The following is a 20869-nucleotide window of genomic DNA, read 5'->3' on the forward strand; positions in this document are numbered from 1 at the left end:
AGCCAGTAGGGAAGACACCCAGTGAACTTATGGTCCATTTCAACGTGCTTACAATTTTCCCTACAAAAATCACTCTGATGAGCTGTAAACATCCTGCACCCACGCAGGTCTCTCTCTTTATCTTTGTTGTATTTTCCTCATTAGTCTCCATCCTCTTGCCTCTGCGTTGCTTTTGGCAGGGCTCCATGGTGTTTCTTTGCTCCCACCACCGGGCTCAGGGTGAGCGCCAAGGGGAACCAAATCTGTGCCCCTGCAGGAAATCAATCTCCGCCCGAGCAGGGGGCGGGCTCAAGCTCGGGGTTAGCCCCGCCCACCCTCCACAGGCACCGATAATGGCAGCGCGCCAAGGTCACGTGAGCAGCCGCCCTCCCGTGACGCTTCCGAAGCAGGACGTGGCAATGACGTCACTCAGAAAAGTCCTTCGACCCTTCCTGCCGGCTACCCATCCCGTCGCCCCCTTCCCCTATTCAATGCCTTTTTTCTCGCCGCTCCCGTCTCGGAGATGGTAACCGACCTGGCTACACCCAACCCTAATACCCTAGGCCTCCGAGCCAGCCAGCCCTTACCCTCCCTTAAGAGCTGAGGCGAGCTGCACTTCTGTTTGGGCATGACGTCTTGTCAATTTCTAAGCTGCTCCAATCAGAGGTCGAGTCCACCGAGCTTTCCGCTCTCCTATTGGTCCGTGTGGGGGGGAGGCGGGGAAAGAAGGTGTAGCCTGAGGTCGCCCGAGGGCGGCGCTCGGCCCTCAGTGCGCAGGCGCTGGCTGGGGCCCGGACCGGGGGCGGGCTTGAAGACGCGTCGTTGGGTTTTGGACGCAGGGATAGAGCTCGCTGGGTTCATCCGTCGAGCGGAAAGCTTTTGTCCGGTCCCGGCCGAGAACGAGGCCCGCGAGATTCCCAATGGTGTCCATGACTTTCAAGCGGAGCCGCAGCGACCGGTTCTACAGCACCCGGTGCTGCGGCTGTTGCCATGTCCGCACCGGGACGATCATCCTGGGGACCTGGTACATGGTGAGGACGGGCAGGGCGGGGGGCCGGGGCCCTGGGGGTGGGGGAGGAATGCGCATGGGCGGGAGGCCGGGGATCCCAGTGGGAGAGGAGGAGAGTGCTCACTGGGAGGGGTGGGACCGAAAACGGGGTGTTGGGTGGGGCGGCCAGGCCTAGGGGAGCTCCTTTTGCGGGCGCCCTAACTTTGTGGGAGGGGACGGTGTCCAGGAACCCGAGGGGCGGGGGTGGTGATGGGGAGACGGTTCCTTGGCCAGGATTTGAGCAGCGGGGCCGGGCCGGGCGGAGGCGGTGCGGGCCGAGGGGGAGGAGGGAGTGAGGGTGTTGTGTTTTGGTGGGAAGTTCTGGAAATTACCAGGTTTCAGCACTTTCTGTACTTCCTTGGTCTGCAAGCCGCCCCCTCCCCCGGCGCCCTCCTTGCTCCCTGCTCCCTGGGATTTTTCTCCCGGACGAAACGGGGAGGAGCGGGTCTAAATAAATGCAGCCTGGCGTCCACGATCGGTGTTGCCCGCGTCGCCGGGAAAGGAGCAGCTGGCGCCTGCATCTGGCTCCGGGCCTCGTTTGCGGGGAGGAGCTGGGGACCTCGGCTGGAGGCCTCGTGTCGTCGGGGCCCGCACCGGCGCCTCGCGTTTCGTTAGGAGACGGTTCCGAGAGCCTCTTCGGTGCTGGCCACGGGCGCCGCGACCCCCTGGACAGAGACCTGTGTCGTCACGCGTCAGGGCCAAGTGGCTTGATGGTTCCCTCCCAATGCTTCCGAGATTCCTTACGTCATCGCCAGGATGCGTGTATGTGGAAGCTGGTTTGCCCGTGACTTCGCAATAGGTGTCTCGTTTAGGTCGTTTTGGGGTCGTGACGACTTCACAGGGGCTTTGAACAGACTTCTCATATGGGCGACGTGGCCACTTTCCCTGATGTCTTCGTGATTGTGTGTGTGTGTGTGTTAGGGGGTGTGTGTGGCATTGTTTCTGATAACAAGTTCAAGAGGGGGAGAGCTTTATCACAGACATTCTTTCTGCCTGTCTCTGTTCTCATCACTTCCCTACCCAGTGCCTTGGAGTCATTACTGTTTGGACAAACACCAGATGAGCATCATCTTCACTTCGGCGGATAGTGTTTCATGCCCGCCCCTCCTCCCCCGCATCTGATCTACACATTATTCCTGACTGCCCTGTTTTTTTTTGCTTATTTTTTTTTTTTTTTACAGCCTTGCTTCATTAGGAACGCTAGAAACAACAACAAAACGTGAAAGTGTAGGCTTATTTGCTTGTTTCCAAGAAATATTTCCTGTAGTTTTATATGCAGAAACATTTTACTGGTGTAGTTCTATCCCATTCCCCTGAAAAGGCTCCTTTCTAGTTCTGTATTTTAACTGATGGGTCATATTGGACATCGATCTCGGTTAATGGCAATAGGAGGTTAATGGCAATAGGAGCCGTTGTGTTTCTAACTTTCTTTTATTCCTAACCCATTTGCTAAGGGTATGGGTCTTTAATTTCCTTTGTTTGCCTTGAACTCTGCCTTCGCTCCCCTAAAAGGATCATTGAAGTCTTTAGGGTCCTCAAACCTCTTACCCACCCTGCCTCCCTCACCCCTAGAGGATGACCTCTCCCTCCTGCTTTAACTGAGAATGAGCGTCTGGTGGTCCAGTACTCTTGCCTGCAAACCCAACCTTCCTTTTTCTCAGTGCCTTTCCTTTCATGGAACAAAGGATTTCCAGCTTCTCCAGAATAAATAACCACCACCCCAGTTTCAACCATCTGAATGTAATTGGCTGTTTTTCTTTCCAAGGCATATTAACATTTTTATTTATTTATTTTTTAGAGAAAGAGGAAGGGATGGGGGCGGAGAGAGGGAGGGAAAGACTGAGGGAGGGAGGGATGAGAGAGAGAGAGAGAGAGAGAGAGAGAGAGAGAGAGAGAGAGAGAGGAGGAGAGGAAGGAGAGAGGAAGAAAGAAAGAAAGAAACATCGATTTGTTGTCCCACTTACTTACGCATTCGTTGGTTGATTCTTGTATGTGCCCTGACCCCCTGACAGGGGATCAAACCCACGACCTTAGTGTATCCAGACGATGGCTCTATCCTACTGAGCTACCAGGCCAGGACCCAAGACAGATTTTTTTTTTTTTTTGATGCTATGGGGTCAGTTCATAAAAACGAAAGGAATAGCAGGGAAAAGTGGGAGCTAAAACAGCAAAACTCAAAATGCATTTATTCGCCCAAAATAGGGAATGAGGAGTTTAAATCTCTTTTTCTCTGGAAGTACTTGATGTGTAAATATTTCACATATCTCCCTTTTCCTGTGCTTGAGCCATAGCTGTTTTTACTTTGCATGGACTTTTCTGGTTAATAGAATATTATATTGGTTATATTATAAATGGTTATATTTAATATAACCATTAATAACTTTGAAATAAAAACAAGCTATACTTAGGTAAAGGAGTCCGGCCGGGGTGAGGGCCAGAAAGGAATCCAGCTTGAGGAAACCTGTCTTCACTTCTCGCCTGCTTAACCATTTGCACGCCACAAGTATCTATAGACACAAGCAACGGACCTTTTTTAATTAAATGCACAATATGGTGGCAGTTAACTGGTTAAATCAATTTTACATTAAGAGATTTATTGACCATCTAGAGTGGAAAAGTCTGGTGGATATACAAAAAGAGTTAAGTCACTGGGACCATGTGTCATTGATCTTTTTATTGGTATTACCTGCCACACAGAGGCTCTCTCAAGTGTTTCTTGGCTTGAACATGGCATCTGCCCCCAAGACTTTTATGGTATTACAAAGAACTTCGGAGCACATACACAAAAATGAAACTCAGGGTTCATCAATAAGGGGGGTGGGGTGAAAAAGTTCTCAGATTCTAATCAGAATTGGAAAAGGCTGTTGGTTTTCGTTACAGTATTGCTGGTGACTTTTAAAAGTGTGGCTTTTAGGAGGGGAGGCATATAGCATTTAGAAATCAAGACCAGTTAGAGAAAAGTGTAATAAAATATCTCTAAACAAAGGATTTGTCCTAACAGTGCATTTTGTTGCCAGAAGCTCCTTTACTAAGGATGGAGAAAAAACAGGGAAATGAGTGAGGTGGAATGTCACGTCCCTCTCCAGCTGCCTGGCCATGTGCTCGCCTTGATTCCAGGGGGAGAATATTTATGACTCTCTTTAGGTTGCCTCTGTACTGTGTGGAACCTCCCACCTGCTGGGCCCAGGCGCCCTATCAGTGACCGTATCCGATACTGTGCCTTTGCTTTCTAGCGACTGTTTCTTCTGGTCTGGAGTAAAGAGGCTGTAATACTGTACACTAAAGTATTAATTGTGGCACTAAATAGTGCAGGAGGGTATGGAGAAGCCAGAGCCACCTACAGCTTGAAGTGCTAGTCGTTGGCATTTTAGATGGGAATGAAGCATGCCTGACGTAAAACTGGGTTAAGTAATATAAGAAATTTTAGAATGAGCTCCAGTTTAAATTCTGGCATTTCTGAAATTGTTTTCTCTGTCATTTATTAAAGAACTTGAAGACAGATTATTTTAAACAATAGTTTCTTATGTGGTATACTTTCTGTGTAATATTTATTGAATGATTGAAATGGGCACTAATTTCTGCTGCAAGGAGGTGTCCTCCATTGTTGTTAATGGTGTACTACAAGAATGCATTTTTTTGTTTGTTTTTTTAAAAAATATTTTTATTGATTTCAGAGTGGAAGGGAGAGGGAGAGAGAGATAGAAACATCAGTGATTAGAATCATCTGCCTCCTGCACACCCCCTATTGGGTATGGAGCCCACAACCCGGGCATGTGCCCTTGACCGGGAATTGAACCCGGGACCTTTCAGTCCGCAGGCAGATCCACTGAACCAAACCAGCTAGGGCCAAGAATGCATTTTGACCATTTGGAATAATTTTAGGTCTGGGAAAGATTTAATATGTGGCTTTTATTTTTCATTTGACAACAATTTATTTTGAAATTATTCATCTTTCTCTGGGAAGGGGTGAACCCTATTGTCTGTTTAATGTGTGGCTGATTTAGCATGAGTGCCTCAAACATAACCAATCTAAAGTTAGGTCGCTGGGCGAGAAGTGAAGACAGGTTTCCTCAAGCTGGATTCCTTTCTGGCCCTCACCCCGCTGGACTCCTTTACATAAGTATAGCTTGTTTTTATTTCAAAGTTATTATCTTTCCTCAAACACATTGTTCTGTGCTATTTATTTTCCCTGAAATGTTGTTCTTCTCCCAACTCTTAAAAAAACTTTATGAAGGAAAATTTCAAATGTACAAAAATAGTGAAGTAGTATAGAAATCACCCAGTTTCAACCATTAACATCTTGCCAGTTCGGTTAATTTTTTAAGGGTTAGCTCAAATGTTTCTTGGTGGAAACTTTCCTTGCTTCCCAGCCGGAGGGATCTGGTTTTCTCACTGTGCAACTGGAAAAGTTTCTGCATCTCTTAAATTTACTTTTTTGTTAATCCTCACCCAAGGATATTTTTCTCATTTTTTTTTTTTTTATTATAGAGAGTGGGAGGGGGGTAAGGGGGAGAGAGAGAGAAGAGAGAGAGAAACAGAAACATCTATGTGAGAGAGACACATCGATTGGTTGCCTCCTGCATGGGCCCTGATTGTACTGGGCTTCAAACCTGCAACCAAGGTAGGTGCCCTTGACCAGGAATTGAACCGAGACCCTTTGGTGCACTCTAACCACTGAGCAATGCCAGCCAAGGCTAGACATTTTATAAATGAATTGTCTCCTACAAAAAACAGGAGGAATAACTCATTAGTAACTGCATAATAAGGGTAAAAAACAACAAAAACATATACATTTATTATAATTTAAATTCTCTATAAAATTTTTAAAATTTTCTATTTTATTTTGATTGAATTTATTGGGATGACATTGATTAATATAATTATAAAGGTTTTAGGTGTACAATTCTATAACATCATCTGTACATTGTATTGTGTGTTCATCACCCCAGGTTTCCTTCTGTTAATATTCTCCCTTTACCCTCTCCAACCTCCCTCCACCCCCTTTCCCTCTGATAGTCACCATACTGTTGTCTGTGAGGTTTGTTGGTTGGTTGGTTGGTTTTTGCTTAATCCCTCCATGAATTAAAATGTTAAAGATAGTTAATTTTGATCTTTATCTGATGACAGTTCTTTGCTGACTTGGCTCCCTGTGGATTCCCCCTTTCTTTGCCTATGAGACCCTATTGGGATGCCTTGAAGCAAACACATTGTTTTAATTATAGTCTCCACAGATATTGGGTTGTGGCAAAATATGCTGTGGGAACAGTCAAGAATAATAATTAAAAAACAAAAAACCAGTCCACAAAAGAATCTTCTGGGCTGAGTGAGGCAATGAAATGAGAAAGCAAAGGGCTGCTTCCACGGCCTGATACTGTCTCACATTTCTGGTTTTTGTTGTTCTTGTTGTATATAAGTTGTGAAAAAGGCTTTCAAATATAAACTGCTTGGGCCAGGGTGGCTCAGTTGGTTGGGCATCATCCTGTGTACCAAAGGCTCTCGATTTTGATTCCAGGTCAGGGCACGTGCCTGAGTTTTGGGCCCAATCCCCGGTGGGGGGCATTTCTCATCTATGTTTTTCTCTCTCTAAAAATAAGATAATATTTTTTGACCCACTAAATTTATAGTACCATCACCACATTGAGTGGTGTGTCTATTGCCCATGGTGTTAACGTATTTGCATAGTTGCTGCATTCTGTACCTTTCCATAATTCTAGATTTAGAAATGAATTATTTTAATTACATTTTTGTTAATTTTCTTTGTTAAGTATAATAAAGGGAAAATGAATTGGGAATAAATATTCTGGAATTGTACATATTTGCTATTTTCAGAGAAATTTTCTATCGCTAGACTATAAAATTAGTTTTATGTATTTTTTGAAAAATGCTCCATGGAACTTAGAAATATCAACTGAAATCAAGTGAATTGCCTGTATTTAAGTACAGGAGGGGTGTGCAGTGGTGAATTTTTTAAGGTCACAAGGATGGGTTTCCAGGCTAGTAGTTTAAAATGTAACTTGGGGTTCTAATGAAATATGGTGACTTAGTGGAATATAATTAACTCAATGAAGATTTGAAAAATTGTGTGTTTTTAATGAAGTAGCACTGAAATTTATTTTACCATTTCTTGGTCATATTTTGATTAGACCCATGATTTGTTTTATTATTCAGGGGTATGACTCACACTGAAATGAAATTTGAGGTGTCATTAATACTAGAAGAAGATAGTAGATGATTGTGATTTATCCATGGAAGAGAAGAAAAGACTTTTTTTGTTGTTAATCCTCACTTGAGCATATTTTTTCAATTGATTTTCAGAGAAAGTGGAAGGGAGGGACGGAGAGAGAGGGGGGGAGGGAGAGAGAGAGAGAGAGAGAGAGAGAGAAACATTGATGTGAGAGAGAGTTATCCATTGGTTGGCTCCTGAACTCACTTGAACCAGGGTGGGGAAACGAACCTGCAACCCAGGTACGTGCCCTTGAGTGGAAATCGAACCAGAGACCCTTTTGTGTGAGAGCCATGCCAGCCAGGGTAACAAAAGACATTTTAATAAATTCTGTATGTGATAAAAAGATTTAAAAAGGGAAAATTAAACTTCTAAATATTTTGGATGTGTCATGTCTTTAATTGAATATTTGAGTTTGCATGTTTTTCTTGATATAGGAATCGTTTTCCCTGCAGAGCTTTTTAGCTATGAGTATGTTGTGTTTAGCAACGAGTTGGCTGAATTGATTCCAAGCTTACTTTCTTAAACAGAATATTTAACTTTAGTAGATGTATCTGATTATTCCATAATTAATGCATCTAATCATATTAACTCATATGTTTATGCCGTATGCACTGGGAACACCCATTGCAATGAAAATGGACTATGGAAAAGTCAGCCTTCAGCTGGGAGCCATCTTGCACATATGATTTTCCCTTGTAAGGCCTCTCCAGAGTTGAAGGGTAAAGTACCTTGCCTTTGAGCAGTGCAAGGAAAAAGGCATGTTACTGAACATTTATTTGGAGAGTAAAGTATAAATATTTTATAGCCTTAGGTAATCGTTTGTTTTGGAAAGACCTATAGTGCTAAGAAGCAGGCTGTCTTAAAAGGAGCCAGATTTGTATTCTAGCTCCATCCTCTGTCAGCTCAGTGAACTTACACAAATTATTTTGCTTTTGTGAACCTTAGTTTCCTTATTTGCAAATGGACTTTAGTAATATTTACTTCACTTAATAAAGTGAAGTGATATACATCAGAATACTTGCTATATAGTATATCTTCAGAAATATTAGTGGACTGTGTATTTGATATTGTGATGCTGTTTAGATCACCTAGCCTTATCTTAAAGATAAAGACTTGGGCTGCTCGTCTTAGAGACTGTGTAATGACTGATAAACACCTCTAGGAAAATGTAAGTGCCGATAAAACTGTTATTTATCATTCAGGGTGGACAGGAAAGCTACATAATACAGTTTGTTTAAAGTTCTGATGATAGTCTTATTTGGTTTGGTTTGGCTCAGTAATTGGAGCCTCAGAATGGTCACAGGTTCGATTCAGGTCAAGGGTTTCAGGTTGGACCTCTGGCTGCGGTCAGGGTGCATGCGGGAGGCAACCAATTGATGTGTCTCTCTCACATCGATGTTTCTCTCGATGTTTCTCTCTCTGCGGGGCTGAATGGCGGATGAACAGATTACTCCCCTCCGACACAGTTTCACTGTGGGGGAGAGGGCTGAGGGACAGCCTGGTGATGGAGACAGGCCTCCTCGATTGCCTGCCTCATTAGCCTTTATTGGATTTTTTATCTGTAGATACAACCAGTAGGGTGAGTAATCTTGGGAGGACACATGTGTTTACACTGTCCTCTGGGCACGGGCATCCAGGGATTAAGATTAAGGATTCCTGCCAAACCGGTTTGGCTCAGTGGATGGAGCGTCGGCCTGCGGACTGAAGGGTCCCAGGTTCGATTCCGGTCAAGGGCATGTACCTTGGTTGCGGGCACATCCCCAGTGGGGAGTGTGCAGGAGGCAGCTGGTCGATGTTTCTCTCTCATCGATGTTTCTAACTCTCTGTCCCTCTCCCTTCCTCTCTGTAAAAGTCAATAAAGTATATTTAAAAAAAAAAAAAAAAAAAAAAGATTAAGGATTCCAATATACACCTGGGGGTCTGCCCGTGCACAGACGTGTTTGGAAAGGTCAGGGAATAATCAGGGGTGCCACCTGTGACACTCCCCTAAGACTCCCCTAAGTCGGAATTCCGATAAAACAGGGCAGGCGGCCTTCCACACACTTCCCTTTTATCAGCATGTCCTCCTTACAGCTTTCCAACCAAGTCTCCCCAACATCTGTCCGTCTCTCACCCTCCCTTCCACTGTCTACAGATCAACAGACCTGGGTGGGAATTAGCAACAGCAGACATTTCTGATGATAAGGCTCAGACTTTCCTGGAAAGTATCAAATGTTCAGATTTTCAAAAGGGGAGAAGTTCAGATTCTGTGAACTCGAGATAAGAAAGCCTGAGTCCAATTCTAGGTGCGATTTTTTTTTCAATGAAATCATTAGTACCAGTGTGAGCACTTAAAGGGCATGGTGCCTCCTGGGATACTGCAGGGACTCACAACTAGAGGCATGAATATTTCCTTTTTAAATGGAGTTACAACCCTCCCATGCCACTCCGGAAAACTTACCAGATAATTATGAAGGGATTTCAGCAAGATGTTTGACAAGGTCTCAAGATGTTCCTCTGGATCAGATAAAGAATTTTACTCAAACGTTATTGATTAATGGGAAGAGGACAGCCTCTGGCAGCCGTTTCACAGATGGAAGTACTGATTACGTGCTGATTATATTTTCAAACGCAGGATGCAGAGATAGAGGAAATCCGTATGGTATCAGAATCTAGATTGAGAAAAGTCTTAACAGGCAAGAGTGTGATAAGATAAAATTCGATTGTAAATGTATGAGGGCTTATGCTTGGGCCTCTGAATGTAACTGTACAGGTTCAGATGGCAGTTTAGTGGGATCAAGTGTGAAAAAGAATTAGGGGTTTTAGGCAGTTACTCCCCTATAACATTCAAAACATTTAGGAGGCCAGTGCGATTTCAGGTTACATTAACTGAAATTTGTCAGCTGGGACCCCTGTGTTCTCTCCAGGCCCATCTTAGCTCACTTAAATAGTGTGTCCAGCGAACTGGAGCCTGTGTGTAGAGGAGAGCAAAGGGGAGTTAGTGACGTAGCTGGCAGAATGCTTGTGAGAGAAGCAGTGTAAGAACCTGAGGGTTTGCACTGGAGAAGACATGTTTGGAGGCACATGTCAGCTGTCCGTAGGTGCTAGCGGAGCAGATTTTCTCAAAGGGTAGAATTAAGACTAGTATGTGAAGTGACATAGTCAAAATCTTGGAAAGTCTTTAAAGCATTTAGTCAAGAGGAAATAGTTCTCTATCACTGGATAGGAAATATTGTGGAGGGGTTTTAAGCTTTTCTGATAGCTCTATGCGTTTACCCGATGGCTGTTACATTATCTAATGGATAAGTATATTGGATGAACTAGCTTCTTCAACACCAGACATCTAAAGATGTGACTCGAACGATTTGTAAGGGTCCCTTATGTTTAATTGTTGCCCAGTTTTAGTTTGTTGTATTGAATCAAATCAATCATCTTTTCTTGGAAACAGATAAGTTTATACTTTAACTTTATCATATATTTAATTTAAAACTATTCTTATAATGGTATTGCATATTATTTTATCTCACAGGTAGTCTCCAATTATATATCTTTCTTACTTCAAGTAAAACAATTTTAAATATGGGAAGACCTTTGAAGGTTGCTGCAAACTGCTTCCTGATTAATAATCTATATATATAAAAGCCTAAGTGACCATTACGACAGAACAACTGGTTGACCAGTTGCTATGATGCACACTGACCAGGGGGCAGACGGTCAACACAGGAGCTGCCCCCTGGTGGTCAGTGCACTTCTACAGGGGGAGCACCGCTCAGCCAGAAGTCGGGCTCACGCTGGTGAGCGCAGCTGTGGCAGCAGGAGCCTCTACTGAGTGGAGGCAGCAGGCAGCAGGTGCAGTGGGCTGGGATGAGCACGAGTGAGGCGGTGCCTGGCCTGGTTCTGGCTCCTCCCTGGCCACCTGCCGCTTGGTGCACTACTATATCCCCTGAGGGGTCCCAGATTGTGAGAGAGAGCAGGCCGGGCTGAGGGACATTCGCCCCCCCACCCCCCCAGTGGCAGAATTTCGTGCTCTGGGCCTCTAGTATAATTGCTAAAAATTTATCTTCCATAGGTGGTAAACCTGTTGATGGCAATTTTGCTGACTGTGGAGGTAACTCATCCAAACTCAATGCCCTCTGTCAACATTCAGTATGAAGTCATTGGCAATTACTATTCATCTGAGAGAATGACAGGTATGTTTTTAGATGAAAATATCCCCTGCTAATTACACACACACACACACACACATTATTTGGAAGAGAATTAATTCTGTTTAAGTTATTCAACTTGCTGAGGCAGAAAAGTGTTTTGTGGGTTTTTCAAAGATACTCAGGATTATAATTGAGCAGTTCTAGCCAGAAAATGTATGGCTAGAAATGGTATTTTATACTTTGACTCCTGTTTTGGTGTTGTGGAGATCAGAGGGAAAGAAGGCATTACAAAAAAACTGAGCCTTTGAGGGTCAGCTGACAAGTGTAGCAGAGGATGGGAGATTTGCTCATGGAACAAAAAGACTTACAGTAAATATAAAGTAAGGAATTATTTGAATATTTGGTGATATCTTTTGCTTAGGGTCACTATTCTAAATATATTTCTGTTTGGATGAAAAAAGACTTGACATTAGAGTTAAAAATAGAGGAACCCTAGCACATTCCTAGATATTACCTTTTTAAACCCACACATTTCCTGATAGCAGTATTTTCGTTTATCTTCCTCTACGGTTCAGGTGCAGAAAAGTTGTAGTTTTATATTATTATAAATTATGTTAGAAATTTAATATTTGAGCAGGAAATTATGCCTCAGACTTTTCAGTGTGAATGATTTATGTTGATTTTAAAAAAATTTCGCTTCAGAAGAATGTTCCCACTTCACTGTATATGTTATATGTTATATATTATATTACAGGATCTTAATGATCATTTTTAAAATTATTAGCTTTTATTATAAAGTTCTGTGCTTGTTACATTTATGACCTACTCTAATCCATTTATGAGGTTGTTTTAAAAAAAATTTGGTTGTTAATTCAAAGGATTCATTGTCCACAGGGCTGACTTCTGTTTCCGGGAGCAGGTAGTGTTTTGTGGGCATCCGTCACGCTTATGAAAGCTCTAACAATTTTCCACACTTTGTGTCTAAGGTGCTTTTTTAAAAAAGGATCTCCTGATTGTCTTTTCAAAGTATCGTATAACCCTTTAATTTTGTTGTCAAATGTGAAGAAAAAATACCAAGAACATATTAGAAACAGCCCTTCTGGCATTTGTGTGTGTGTGTGTGTGTGTGTGTTTAGTTGTCTGTCTTTATTTAAAAACCAAGATAGAACGATAAATAAACTTTAGCTCCTAATGGCCATTTGTGGTATTTATAAAATTTTACTTTAGGTTATAAAATATTACTGAACCTCCTCATGTCAGCCTCTTCCCTGGTCATGTGTGTTTCTCTTAAAATTGAGGTGCAGAAAAAGATTTAGGGTTATTGAGATTCCTGTATGTCTGTACAGCCGGCTCCCAGCCTTGGCCAGAGCTCCAGGTGTGAAGTCACAAGTTATTGTATGTTGCCTGAGTATTGTAACTCTCCAGCGAATCAGATGTATTCATTATCAGTTTTTGTTAGTTATAATTCTACAAAAGCCCTTGCTGTTGAGAGAATAGAAAATACATAGTTCTTGGTCCTGTGATATCTGTGTTTCGTTGGAACAATATGAGGAAGTTGAGAAACAAAACAGACCTGAATATAGCAGAGAAGCCCAGCTGAAGGATGCGGAGCAGGGAGCATGGGTGTTGGGGTGGGGAAGAGGAGATTAATTAAGGACAGCCTTTAATTTCAGATCATGTATTTTATCTAAGGCACGAGGGGGCATCTGTAGCATTCTGTGTTTAATACGTCTTTTAAGGAAATACCAGCTTTTACCTTCGGTTGAACCCTGCTCAAATCACAAAACCCAACTTATTCTTTTATATTTTATTCCTGATTCTCCAGGCAAAGCTGATTGTTTCTGCTTCTATTGTAGCACTTGCCACTTTGGATTATAATTTGCTGCTTGCACATCTTGGCCTCTTAGACTCTGGGCAGACATCTGTCTCCCTAGCAGGGTACCTGGTTCATGTGCCATCCTATATAATAAAATCCTAATAGGCTAAGTGTCTGGTCGTCCAGTCGTCTATTCAACCAATCAAAGCGTAATATGTTAATGGTATGCTAAATCCACTCAACCGCTCGCTATGACATGCAGTGACCACCAGGGGGCAGATGCTCTGATCGGTAGGTTAGCGTATTGCTGGGGTCCAACTAATTGGGACTGAGTGAGATGGGCTGGACACGCCCTGGAGCCCTCCCTTGGTCCCTCCCCAGCTGGCCAACCTCCCCGTCTCTCCCCAGTCCTGATTGTGCACCAGTGGGGTCCCTCAGCTTGGCCTGCACTCTCTCACAATCCGGCACCCCCTAGGGGATGTTGGAGAGCCGATTTTGGCCCGATCCCACAGGCCAGGCAGAGGGACCCTACTGGTGCATGAATTTGTGCACTGGGCCTCTCGTCCTTAATAAGTATCAGTGAATTGTAGCAGTTTAACAAACAAGAAAACAAAGGGACTAATTGCTTAAGCTTCATTACTTAAAGCTGAGGCAGATTTTTTTTTTACCCTCTTGGATTTTTTTACCCTCTTAGATTTTTTCATAGCCAATCTTGAAAATACTTTGATGTTTGTAAGCTAGCTTTAAAGTGTTATTTTGTCATGAAGAGTTTTGTTCTTTTTGTGTAAGTTGCTTAATTAGATTTTGGTTTTTGTTTTCTTAGATAATGCCTGTGTTCTTTTTGCCGTCTCTGTTCTTATGTTTATAATCAGTTCAATGCTGGTATATGGAGCAATTTCTGTAAGTATCCTATGTTTTCAACTTTTGGACTTTGCTTTTTACTGAACATACTTAGTACTTTCATTTATGTGATGTTGTGGTTGTTATTTTTTTTTTCTTCAGTATCAAGTGGGTTGGCTTATTCCATTCTTCTGTTACCGGCTTTTTGACTTCGTCCTCAGTTGCCTGGTTGCTATCAGTTCTCTCACTTACTTGCCAAGAATCAAAGAATATCTGGATCAATTAGTAAGTGTGTATGCTAATTAAATTTATTTTTTTCCATTTTAAGTAAAATATTTAAATTTAAATTCTTAGTTTTTTCGGCACTATTTTTATTTTAACTGACCCTATTTATTTTGTTTAAAGTGTTCTAAAATAATATCACTACTCTTAACTACCATGTTGAAACCAGTAAGATGAAAATAGAATTATCTTCTTACCATACCATTTGGATAGTCAATATTAGAAATCCCTAAAAATGGTTATTATGGAATTTGAGTAGTTCAACTTTTGTTTTGAATAAACTAAAAGTATAATAATTCGACTGTACTTGGCACTCATTAAAGTATTAGCTTTTTATTTTTGCAGGCCTTCATAGCAAATATTTGAGTGCCTATTGTCTGCTCATTCTGTTCTAGGCGAACTGTAGGTGAATGATGTAGCTATAAAGAACCCCCCCCCCAAAAAAAAATAAATAAAAAGATAACTTCCCCTTCAAGGAGCAAACCATTTGGGGAGTCAGGACATGAAGACGTTGTCTGTGATAATGAACTAGGGCTGTCACAGCACGGTGGTAGATGAGGAGCTTAAGTGCTGTGTGACAGAGGGGCAGGGAACACTCTGGACCAAAGTAAGGTCTCGAAGGAGGAGTGGGGTCCTGAGAAATGAGAGTTCACTTAAAAAATTCTGCCTTTCAAGAATTTTCACCCCACTTTCAGATTTTCTGCCTAATCCATTTTGCGTACCACCAAATTTATCACTCATTCTAAAAAACATTTGTTGGTGCTTATGTGCAAGGCACTGCTGGATCCTAGGGATATATCCGTAGAACTTTCTAGTGAAGGAATTGGAAAATTGACAGTTACTGAATTAAAATTGTGATAAAAGCTGTGAAGGAAAAGTGTAGGCTGCTATGTGAGTGGATATCACACAGGTATCAGACCTGAGCTGGGAAGTGAGATTTAATTCCAAGTAGGAATTAAGATAGGGAAAGTGCAAAAGAAAATGTTCCGGGTAAAACAGACACCTTGAAGCAGGAAGGAGCATGGGGGATGGCCAGGGGACGGAAAGCACTGGTGGCTGGCACACAGGAGGAATGGAAGGTAGGAATGTGGCGAGGCTGGAGAGAAGTGGCCTGGTCAGCAGCTTCCTAAACACAGTTCTCTCCGCTGATGTCATCGCTGGCTGAAAATTGCAAGCCTTCTGAATAAAGTCATAGCATTTCTCCCATGAGCTGGTTCCATTATGTGTTTGTTCTTTTTATTTAGAGGTGAAGAAAGCTTAAAAAATTGTTTTGTCCCAAGGGAACACTTAGTTTGGGATTCGTGTGTAGATTTTTCTTTCTTTTTGGTCCTTTGGGATTTCTTTGTGCTACTTTTTTACAAAACTGTGAGATTATTTGTGTTGACATTTCCATTGAAAAAAGTGGTTTAAAACGATTAAATGAGCTATATAGAAGCCCACGAAAATGAAATGTTTACTACTTTTACAGACCTCACTGTTTTCTCCCTGTTTTGTTCGCTTGGTTTCTCAGCCTGGAAGGGACTTTGTCTGTTGGCCACCTTGTACATCCTAAACTATTCTTTTGTAATGCCCCTCTCCTTGAACCTAGCTCATTGCCTCGCACACAGTAAATGCTAACTAAATATTTGAATACATGTAGCTGATCCTTCTCAGTCGAACGTGGTATGCCTGCAGTAAATCATGTGACCCGCCTGGCTGTCTAACCAGGGGCATGCCTTCTTTTGCCCCTCCTAATGAGCAGGGAGACTGACGATTGGCTTTTAGATGAATTATTTTCCCCAGGTAGAACCAAATGGCCCATGGACTTTAGATAAATATCAGCACTTCTTGATTTAGTGATTTTGAAAAGAAAGAAAGTGAGCTCAATTTAGACTCTTAGGATTCTTCTGAATATTCAAACAAATGTATTTTAAGTGATCAGTCACATGCATTAATGATGAGGCTCTAAAGTACTTTGAGTTAAATTCTGTAAGTTTTTATTAGAATATCAGCTCTGACTTTGGTGCCTCTTGTTTGTAGTTGTGCCATGCTCTTTAGGTTGTCACAGAGGGCAGGTGCTGTGGCTGAATTATAAGTGTGTATGTTTAATAGACTTTGTTTCTTAGAGCATTTTTAGGTGCACAGCGAAATTGAACAGAAAGTACAGAGTTTCCCACATATCCCCTACTTCCGCCCCCATAACCTCTCTTACTACCCACATCCCTAACCGCAGTGATTCATTTGTGACAGTTGTGAACCTGCACTGACACATCATTATCACCTAAAATCCTTAGTTTTCATTAGGGTTCATTTTTGGTGTACATTCCACACAGGTTTGGGCACATGTATAATGACATGTATTCATCAGAATAGTTTCACTGCCCTAGAAATCCTCTCTGCCCTGCCTCTTCATCCCGCCTTTTCTTTTATAGCCTGATTTTCCCTATAAAGACGACCTCCTGGCATTGGACTCCAGCTGCCTCCTGTTCATTGTTCTTGCGTTCTTCGTCTTATTCATCATTTTTAAGGTGAGTTGCTGACTAAATATTTGGGGGGCCAGTTAGACTGTGACACTGTCCATCTAAACACTGTTGCCTTGTCTTCCTACAGTTCACAATAAGTGACTGTTCATTTTGAGACAGCAGTAGAGAGAGCTTTCAGGGAATGTCCTCCCTCTTGTTTCCAGAGAATGGAAATGCCAGGATCCTTATTAAGGATTGTCATGTTTTTAGAAGTGGTTCATGATTTGGATTGAAAATTGTTAAAATTTCCAAGGTTCAGAAACAGAGTTTCTTCTGCAGCACAATGGTTATCAGACCTGATACCCCAAATCTGGGTTTTCTGTAAAATGATAATAAAACTTGTGACATTTAAGTGAGAGCAAGTGGATCTAGGGCTTGGCCTGTGCGTGTCAGTTTCCTTCTCCATGGAGAACGGTGGGGGGAAGCATTAGAAGTCCCCTTAGTTTAGAACAGGTAGTCTGTTGACTTCCAGCATCTGTAAATTTTACTTTTATTCATTTAGGCTTATCTAATCAACTGTGTTTGGAACTGCTATAAATACATCAACAACAGGAACACGCCAGAGATTGCTGTGTACCCTGCCTTCGAAGCACCCCCACAGGTGAATGACCTCTAATATACTGAAACTTCACCAGCCATATTGATTCTTTAGGGCATGAATAGCTTCAGTCCACAAGATCGAGCATTTCCCAGTTGGAATCCTGGGTACACGGACGAAAGGCAGCCTGCACTGCCAGTCTTCCTCAGTTTGGCTGTTAGGTTTGATTCATAAGTGCTTCCTAAGAGTATTGCATTTTGGGGGGAGAGTAGGCAGGAAACAGCAGTGTGACCCATGCCAGGCTTGTGGGTTCTGGAACTTCTGAGAATGGAGGTACCATCAGTTGTGTTGCTTTCACAAAACATGCATACGACCCAAAGGAGACGCTGACTTTCTGTGGGGAGGTGCCTGAATGGGCTCCACGAGTCTTTTGGGGATGCTCATCTCGTGGGCCCTCTAGTTGCTACTCTACTCTTTCTAGGTTTTCAACATGTAGAATCTCTGTGGCCCGTTTAGGGCCAGCCTGTCACACTTGGAGTCAGTAGGGTAGAATTGCTGCTCTCCTGCATAGACGTGCCCTTTACCCCAGAAGAAATAAGTACCCGATCCTCTGACTGTAGATGAGGATGAAATTCAGGACACAGCATTTTATTGGAGGCTTCCTTTAACATCATCACTGGGGCCCTTAATCTAGACCTGCAACCACCTGCGGTGTAGTTGGTACTTGATCAGCCACATGGGAAGGGTGGGAAGAGCAGGGGCACATGCTTCCTGTCCAAGTGTTTGGTAGCCCCCAGGGTTAGTTCAGCTAACCCTGCCCTTACTTCCGTCCCTCCTTCCCTCCTGGCCTCCCTCCTCCCTTCATCCCTCTCTAGCATTCTGGATCAGATGTCTCGTGTGCATTAAAGGTCCAGGTTACTAGTCATCTCTCCTCTCAGGCCTTGTGTAGCTAACAGTTTCTTCAGCTCTTCTCTGTGGGGTTGTGTGTCCCTTTTTAGGACATAAAATCTGAAAGCTGAATTATCGCAAGTAGGATTTTAAAGGAGAATTAAGTCTGATACAACTTTTTTCTCTCTTCAGTACGTTTTGCCAACCTATGAAATGGCAGTGAAGATGCCTGAAAAAGAACCACCGCCTCCTTACATACCCGCCTGAAGACATCCTGCCTTTGTCAATAAACCCTATACCAGCTTTTTGTCGTGTTTATTTTACAGAATGCTGCAATACAGGGCTCTTCAAACTTGTTTGATATAAACTACATTTTCCTTTGTGTAAGCATTTATTTTCAAACACTAACAAGCTTTTGGGACATCTATTAGAAGTCAGTTGTTTTTCTGTTTTGTTAAGTCTATTACATTTTAGTAGTTTTTGAAGACAATCTAGTTAAGCAAGAGCAAAGTGCCATTGTTTGCCTTTAATGGGGGTGGGGTGGGGAGGGGTGCTCTCTACACATTTTCTTTTTTAACTTTGCACTTCCTTTATATAATAGTTTGCATTTTGGTTATTTTGCTGCCCTGGATACTTTCAGGAGGAATGAATAAAATATTCAGGGTGAATGAGTTGGGTATAAGATCTGAAGTTTTCAGCTATGAAAACAGGAAAAATGTATGACGTTTTAACTTGACTATGGAAATGACGGTTGCATGTTTCTAATTTGTATTTTCCATTTTGTGATAAGATGCTTTAATAAATTTCTTAAAATTTACTGTTGTCGTTTTTAAGAAGTCTATTACCCTCTTTTTGGTAGATAAAACCTAACATTTTTCATTATAATAAACTCAGACTGCCTTGGATTTTGATACTTTGAGACTATAATGCTAGATTTTCTTATTATAAAGCATTTCTTTAATCCAGTGACTCTGAAGTATTATTTAAAGTTATAGGGACTATATATATTATGTTAATTTAGGTCATAAATTAACATAAATGGTTTGATGGAAAAATTATGCGGGTCGTGTGGCAAGCTCTGCCTTTCTGTTGAGATCATTTAGTTGGGCAATGAGTTCTCAAGAGCAGTTCATGTTGAGATGCATCATTTGACCTCCAGAGGGGAACCAAAGAGAAAACGGAAGCAAACTGCAGCTTATGGGTGCCGCAGCTGAAGTCCTTTCCTGAAAATATTCCACTTTGCCTCTGGCTGAGAATGCAGCTGTGGTGACATGCTCATCTATCTTATAGACAAATACATTGTACATATTTTTAAATGGAATTTGTTAGAGTAACATTGGTTTGCAAAACCATACAGGTTCAGGTGTACAACTCAGTAAACATCATCTGCACACTGGGTCGTGTGCCCAACCTCCCAAGCAGAGTCTCTTCATCCCCACTCCCCTACCCCCTTTGCCCACTCTCACCTACCCCCCTCCCCCACTCCCTTTTCCCTCTGGCTCTCTCCAATCCAGTACTTGTTTGTTGGTTTATTGATGATAACCATTCTGACTGGTGTGAGGTGATACCTCATTGTAGTTTTAATTTGCATCTCTCTGATGATTAGTGATGTTGAGCATTGGCCACTGTATGTCCTTTTATGGGCAGTGTCTATTGAGGTCCTTTGCCCATTTTTAAAATTGGATTGTCTGTTTTCCTGGTGTTGAGTTGTGTAAGTTCTTTATATATTTTGGAAATTAACCCCTGATCAGATGTATCACTGGCAAATTCTCCCATGCAGTGGGTTCCCTTTACATTTTGTTGATGGTTTCTTTTGCTGTACAAAAGCTTTTTAGTTTGATGTAGTCCCATTTGTTTAGTTTTTTCCTTTGTTTCCCTTACCCTAGGACCGTGGTCGGCAAACTGCGGCTCGTGAGCCACATGCGGCTTTTTGGCCCCTTGAGTGTGGCTCTTCCACAAAATACCACGTGCGGGCGGACGTACAGTGCGATTGAAACTTCGTGGCCCATGCACAGAAATCGGTCGTCGGCCTGGGCGAGTCTATTTTGAAGAAGTACTGTTGATATTTGGCTCTGTTGACTAATGAGTTTGCCGACCACTGCCCTAGGAGATGTATTGGCAAAAATATTACTCTGAGAGATGTCTGAGATTTTACTGCCTATGTCTTCTAGGGTTTTTATGGTTTTGCGACGTACGGTACATTTAAGTCTTTTATCCATGTTGAGTTTATGGCTTGGCTGTGTGACTTTTTAAAGAAAGCTAACCATAATGTATGCCCTCGTCTAACAAAATAGTTTTAATTTTCCACATGCCTACATGCAAATGTGCTGAAACAGACCATTAGTACTTGATGTTGCTTCTCCCTCTGAACTTCAGAGAAGGAGCCAGGCGGTGGAGGAGGCCAGAGGAAGGGGGCACCGCTCAGCACAGCGCTGTCTTGCCAGGCAGTGAAGTGAAACAGCAGAGCCATTTCCTCAGTGTCTTAGACTCTTGGAAAAAGCAATGCCAGGTGCTTTCTTCAACAAACTGTCGTTCTGGCTCATGGGCCTGCCCTGGAAGAGCCAGGCATCAGCTCTGTGGGATTATCTTCCATTCCCTGAGGTCTCAGCCCCACCATAGACTGA

At 42.6% G+C, this 20869-nt stretch overlaps 1 protein-coding gene across 2 annotated transcripts; it reads left to right on the top strand.

Annotated features, from left to right (window-relative positions):
- The first annotated feature begins 592 nt into the window (after positions 1-592).
- Positions 593-19062, top strand: LAPTM4A (lysosomal protein transmembrane 4 alpha). 2 transcript variants are annotated; one of them, XM_036335264.1, is made up of 7 exons: positions 756-1010; positions 11302-11422; positions 14020-14096; positions 14199-14321; positions 16730-16825; positions 17322-17420; positions 18438-19062. In XM_036335264.1, exons 1-7 carry the CDS (start codon positions 900-902, stop codon positions 18510-18512), a joined length of 702 nt encoding a protein of 233 aa, XP_036191157.1. In that variant the 5' UTR covers positions 756-899; the 3' UTR covers positions 18513-19062. The 2 variants fall into 2 exon arrangements, with proteins under 2 accessions (XP_036191156.1, XP_036191157.1); XM_036335263.1 differs by lacking the exon at positions 11302-11422 and having other exon boundaries at positions 593-1010.
- Positions 19063-20869: the final 1807 nt, after the last annotated feature.

This window comes from Myotis myotis, unplaced genomic scaffold (assembly GCF_014108235.1).
Source record: "Myotis myotis isolate mMyoMyo1 unplaced genomic scaffold, mMyoMyo1.p scaffold_m19_p_14, whole genome shotgun sequence".
In the NCBI taxonomy this organism is placed as follows: Eukaryota; Metazoa; Chordata; class Mammalia; order Chiroptera; family Vespertilionidae; genus Myotis; species Myotis myotis.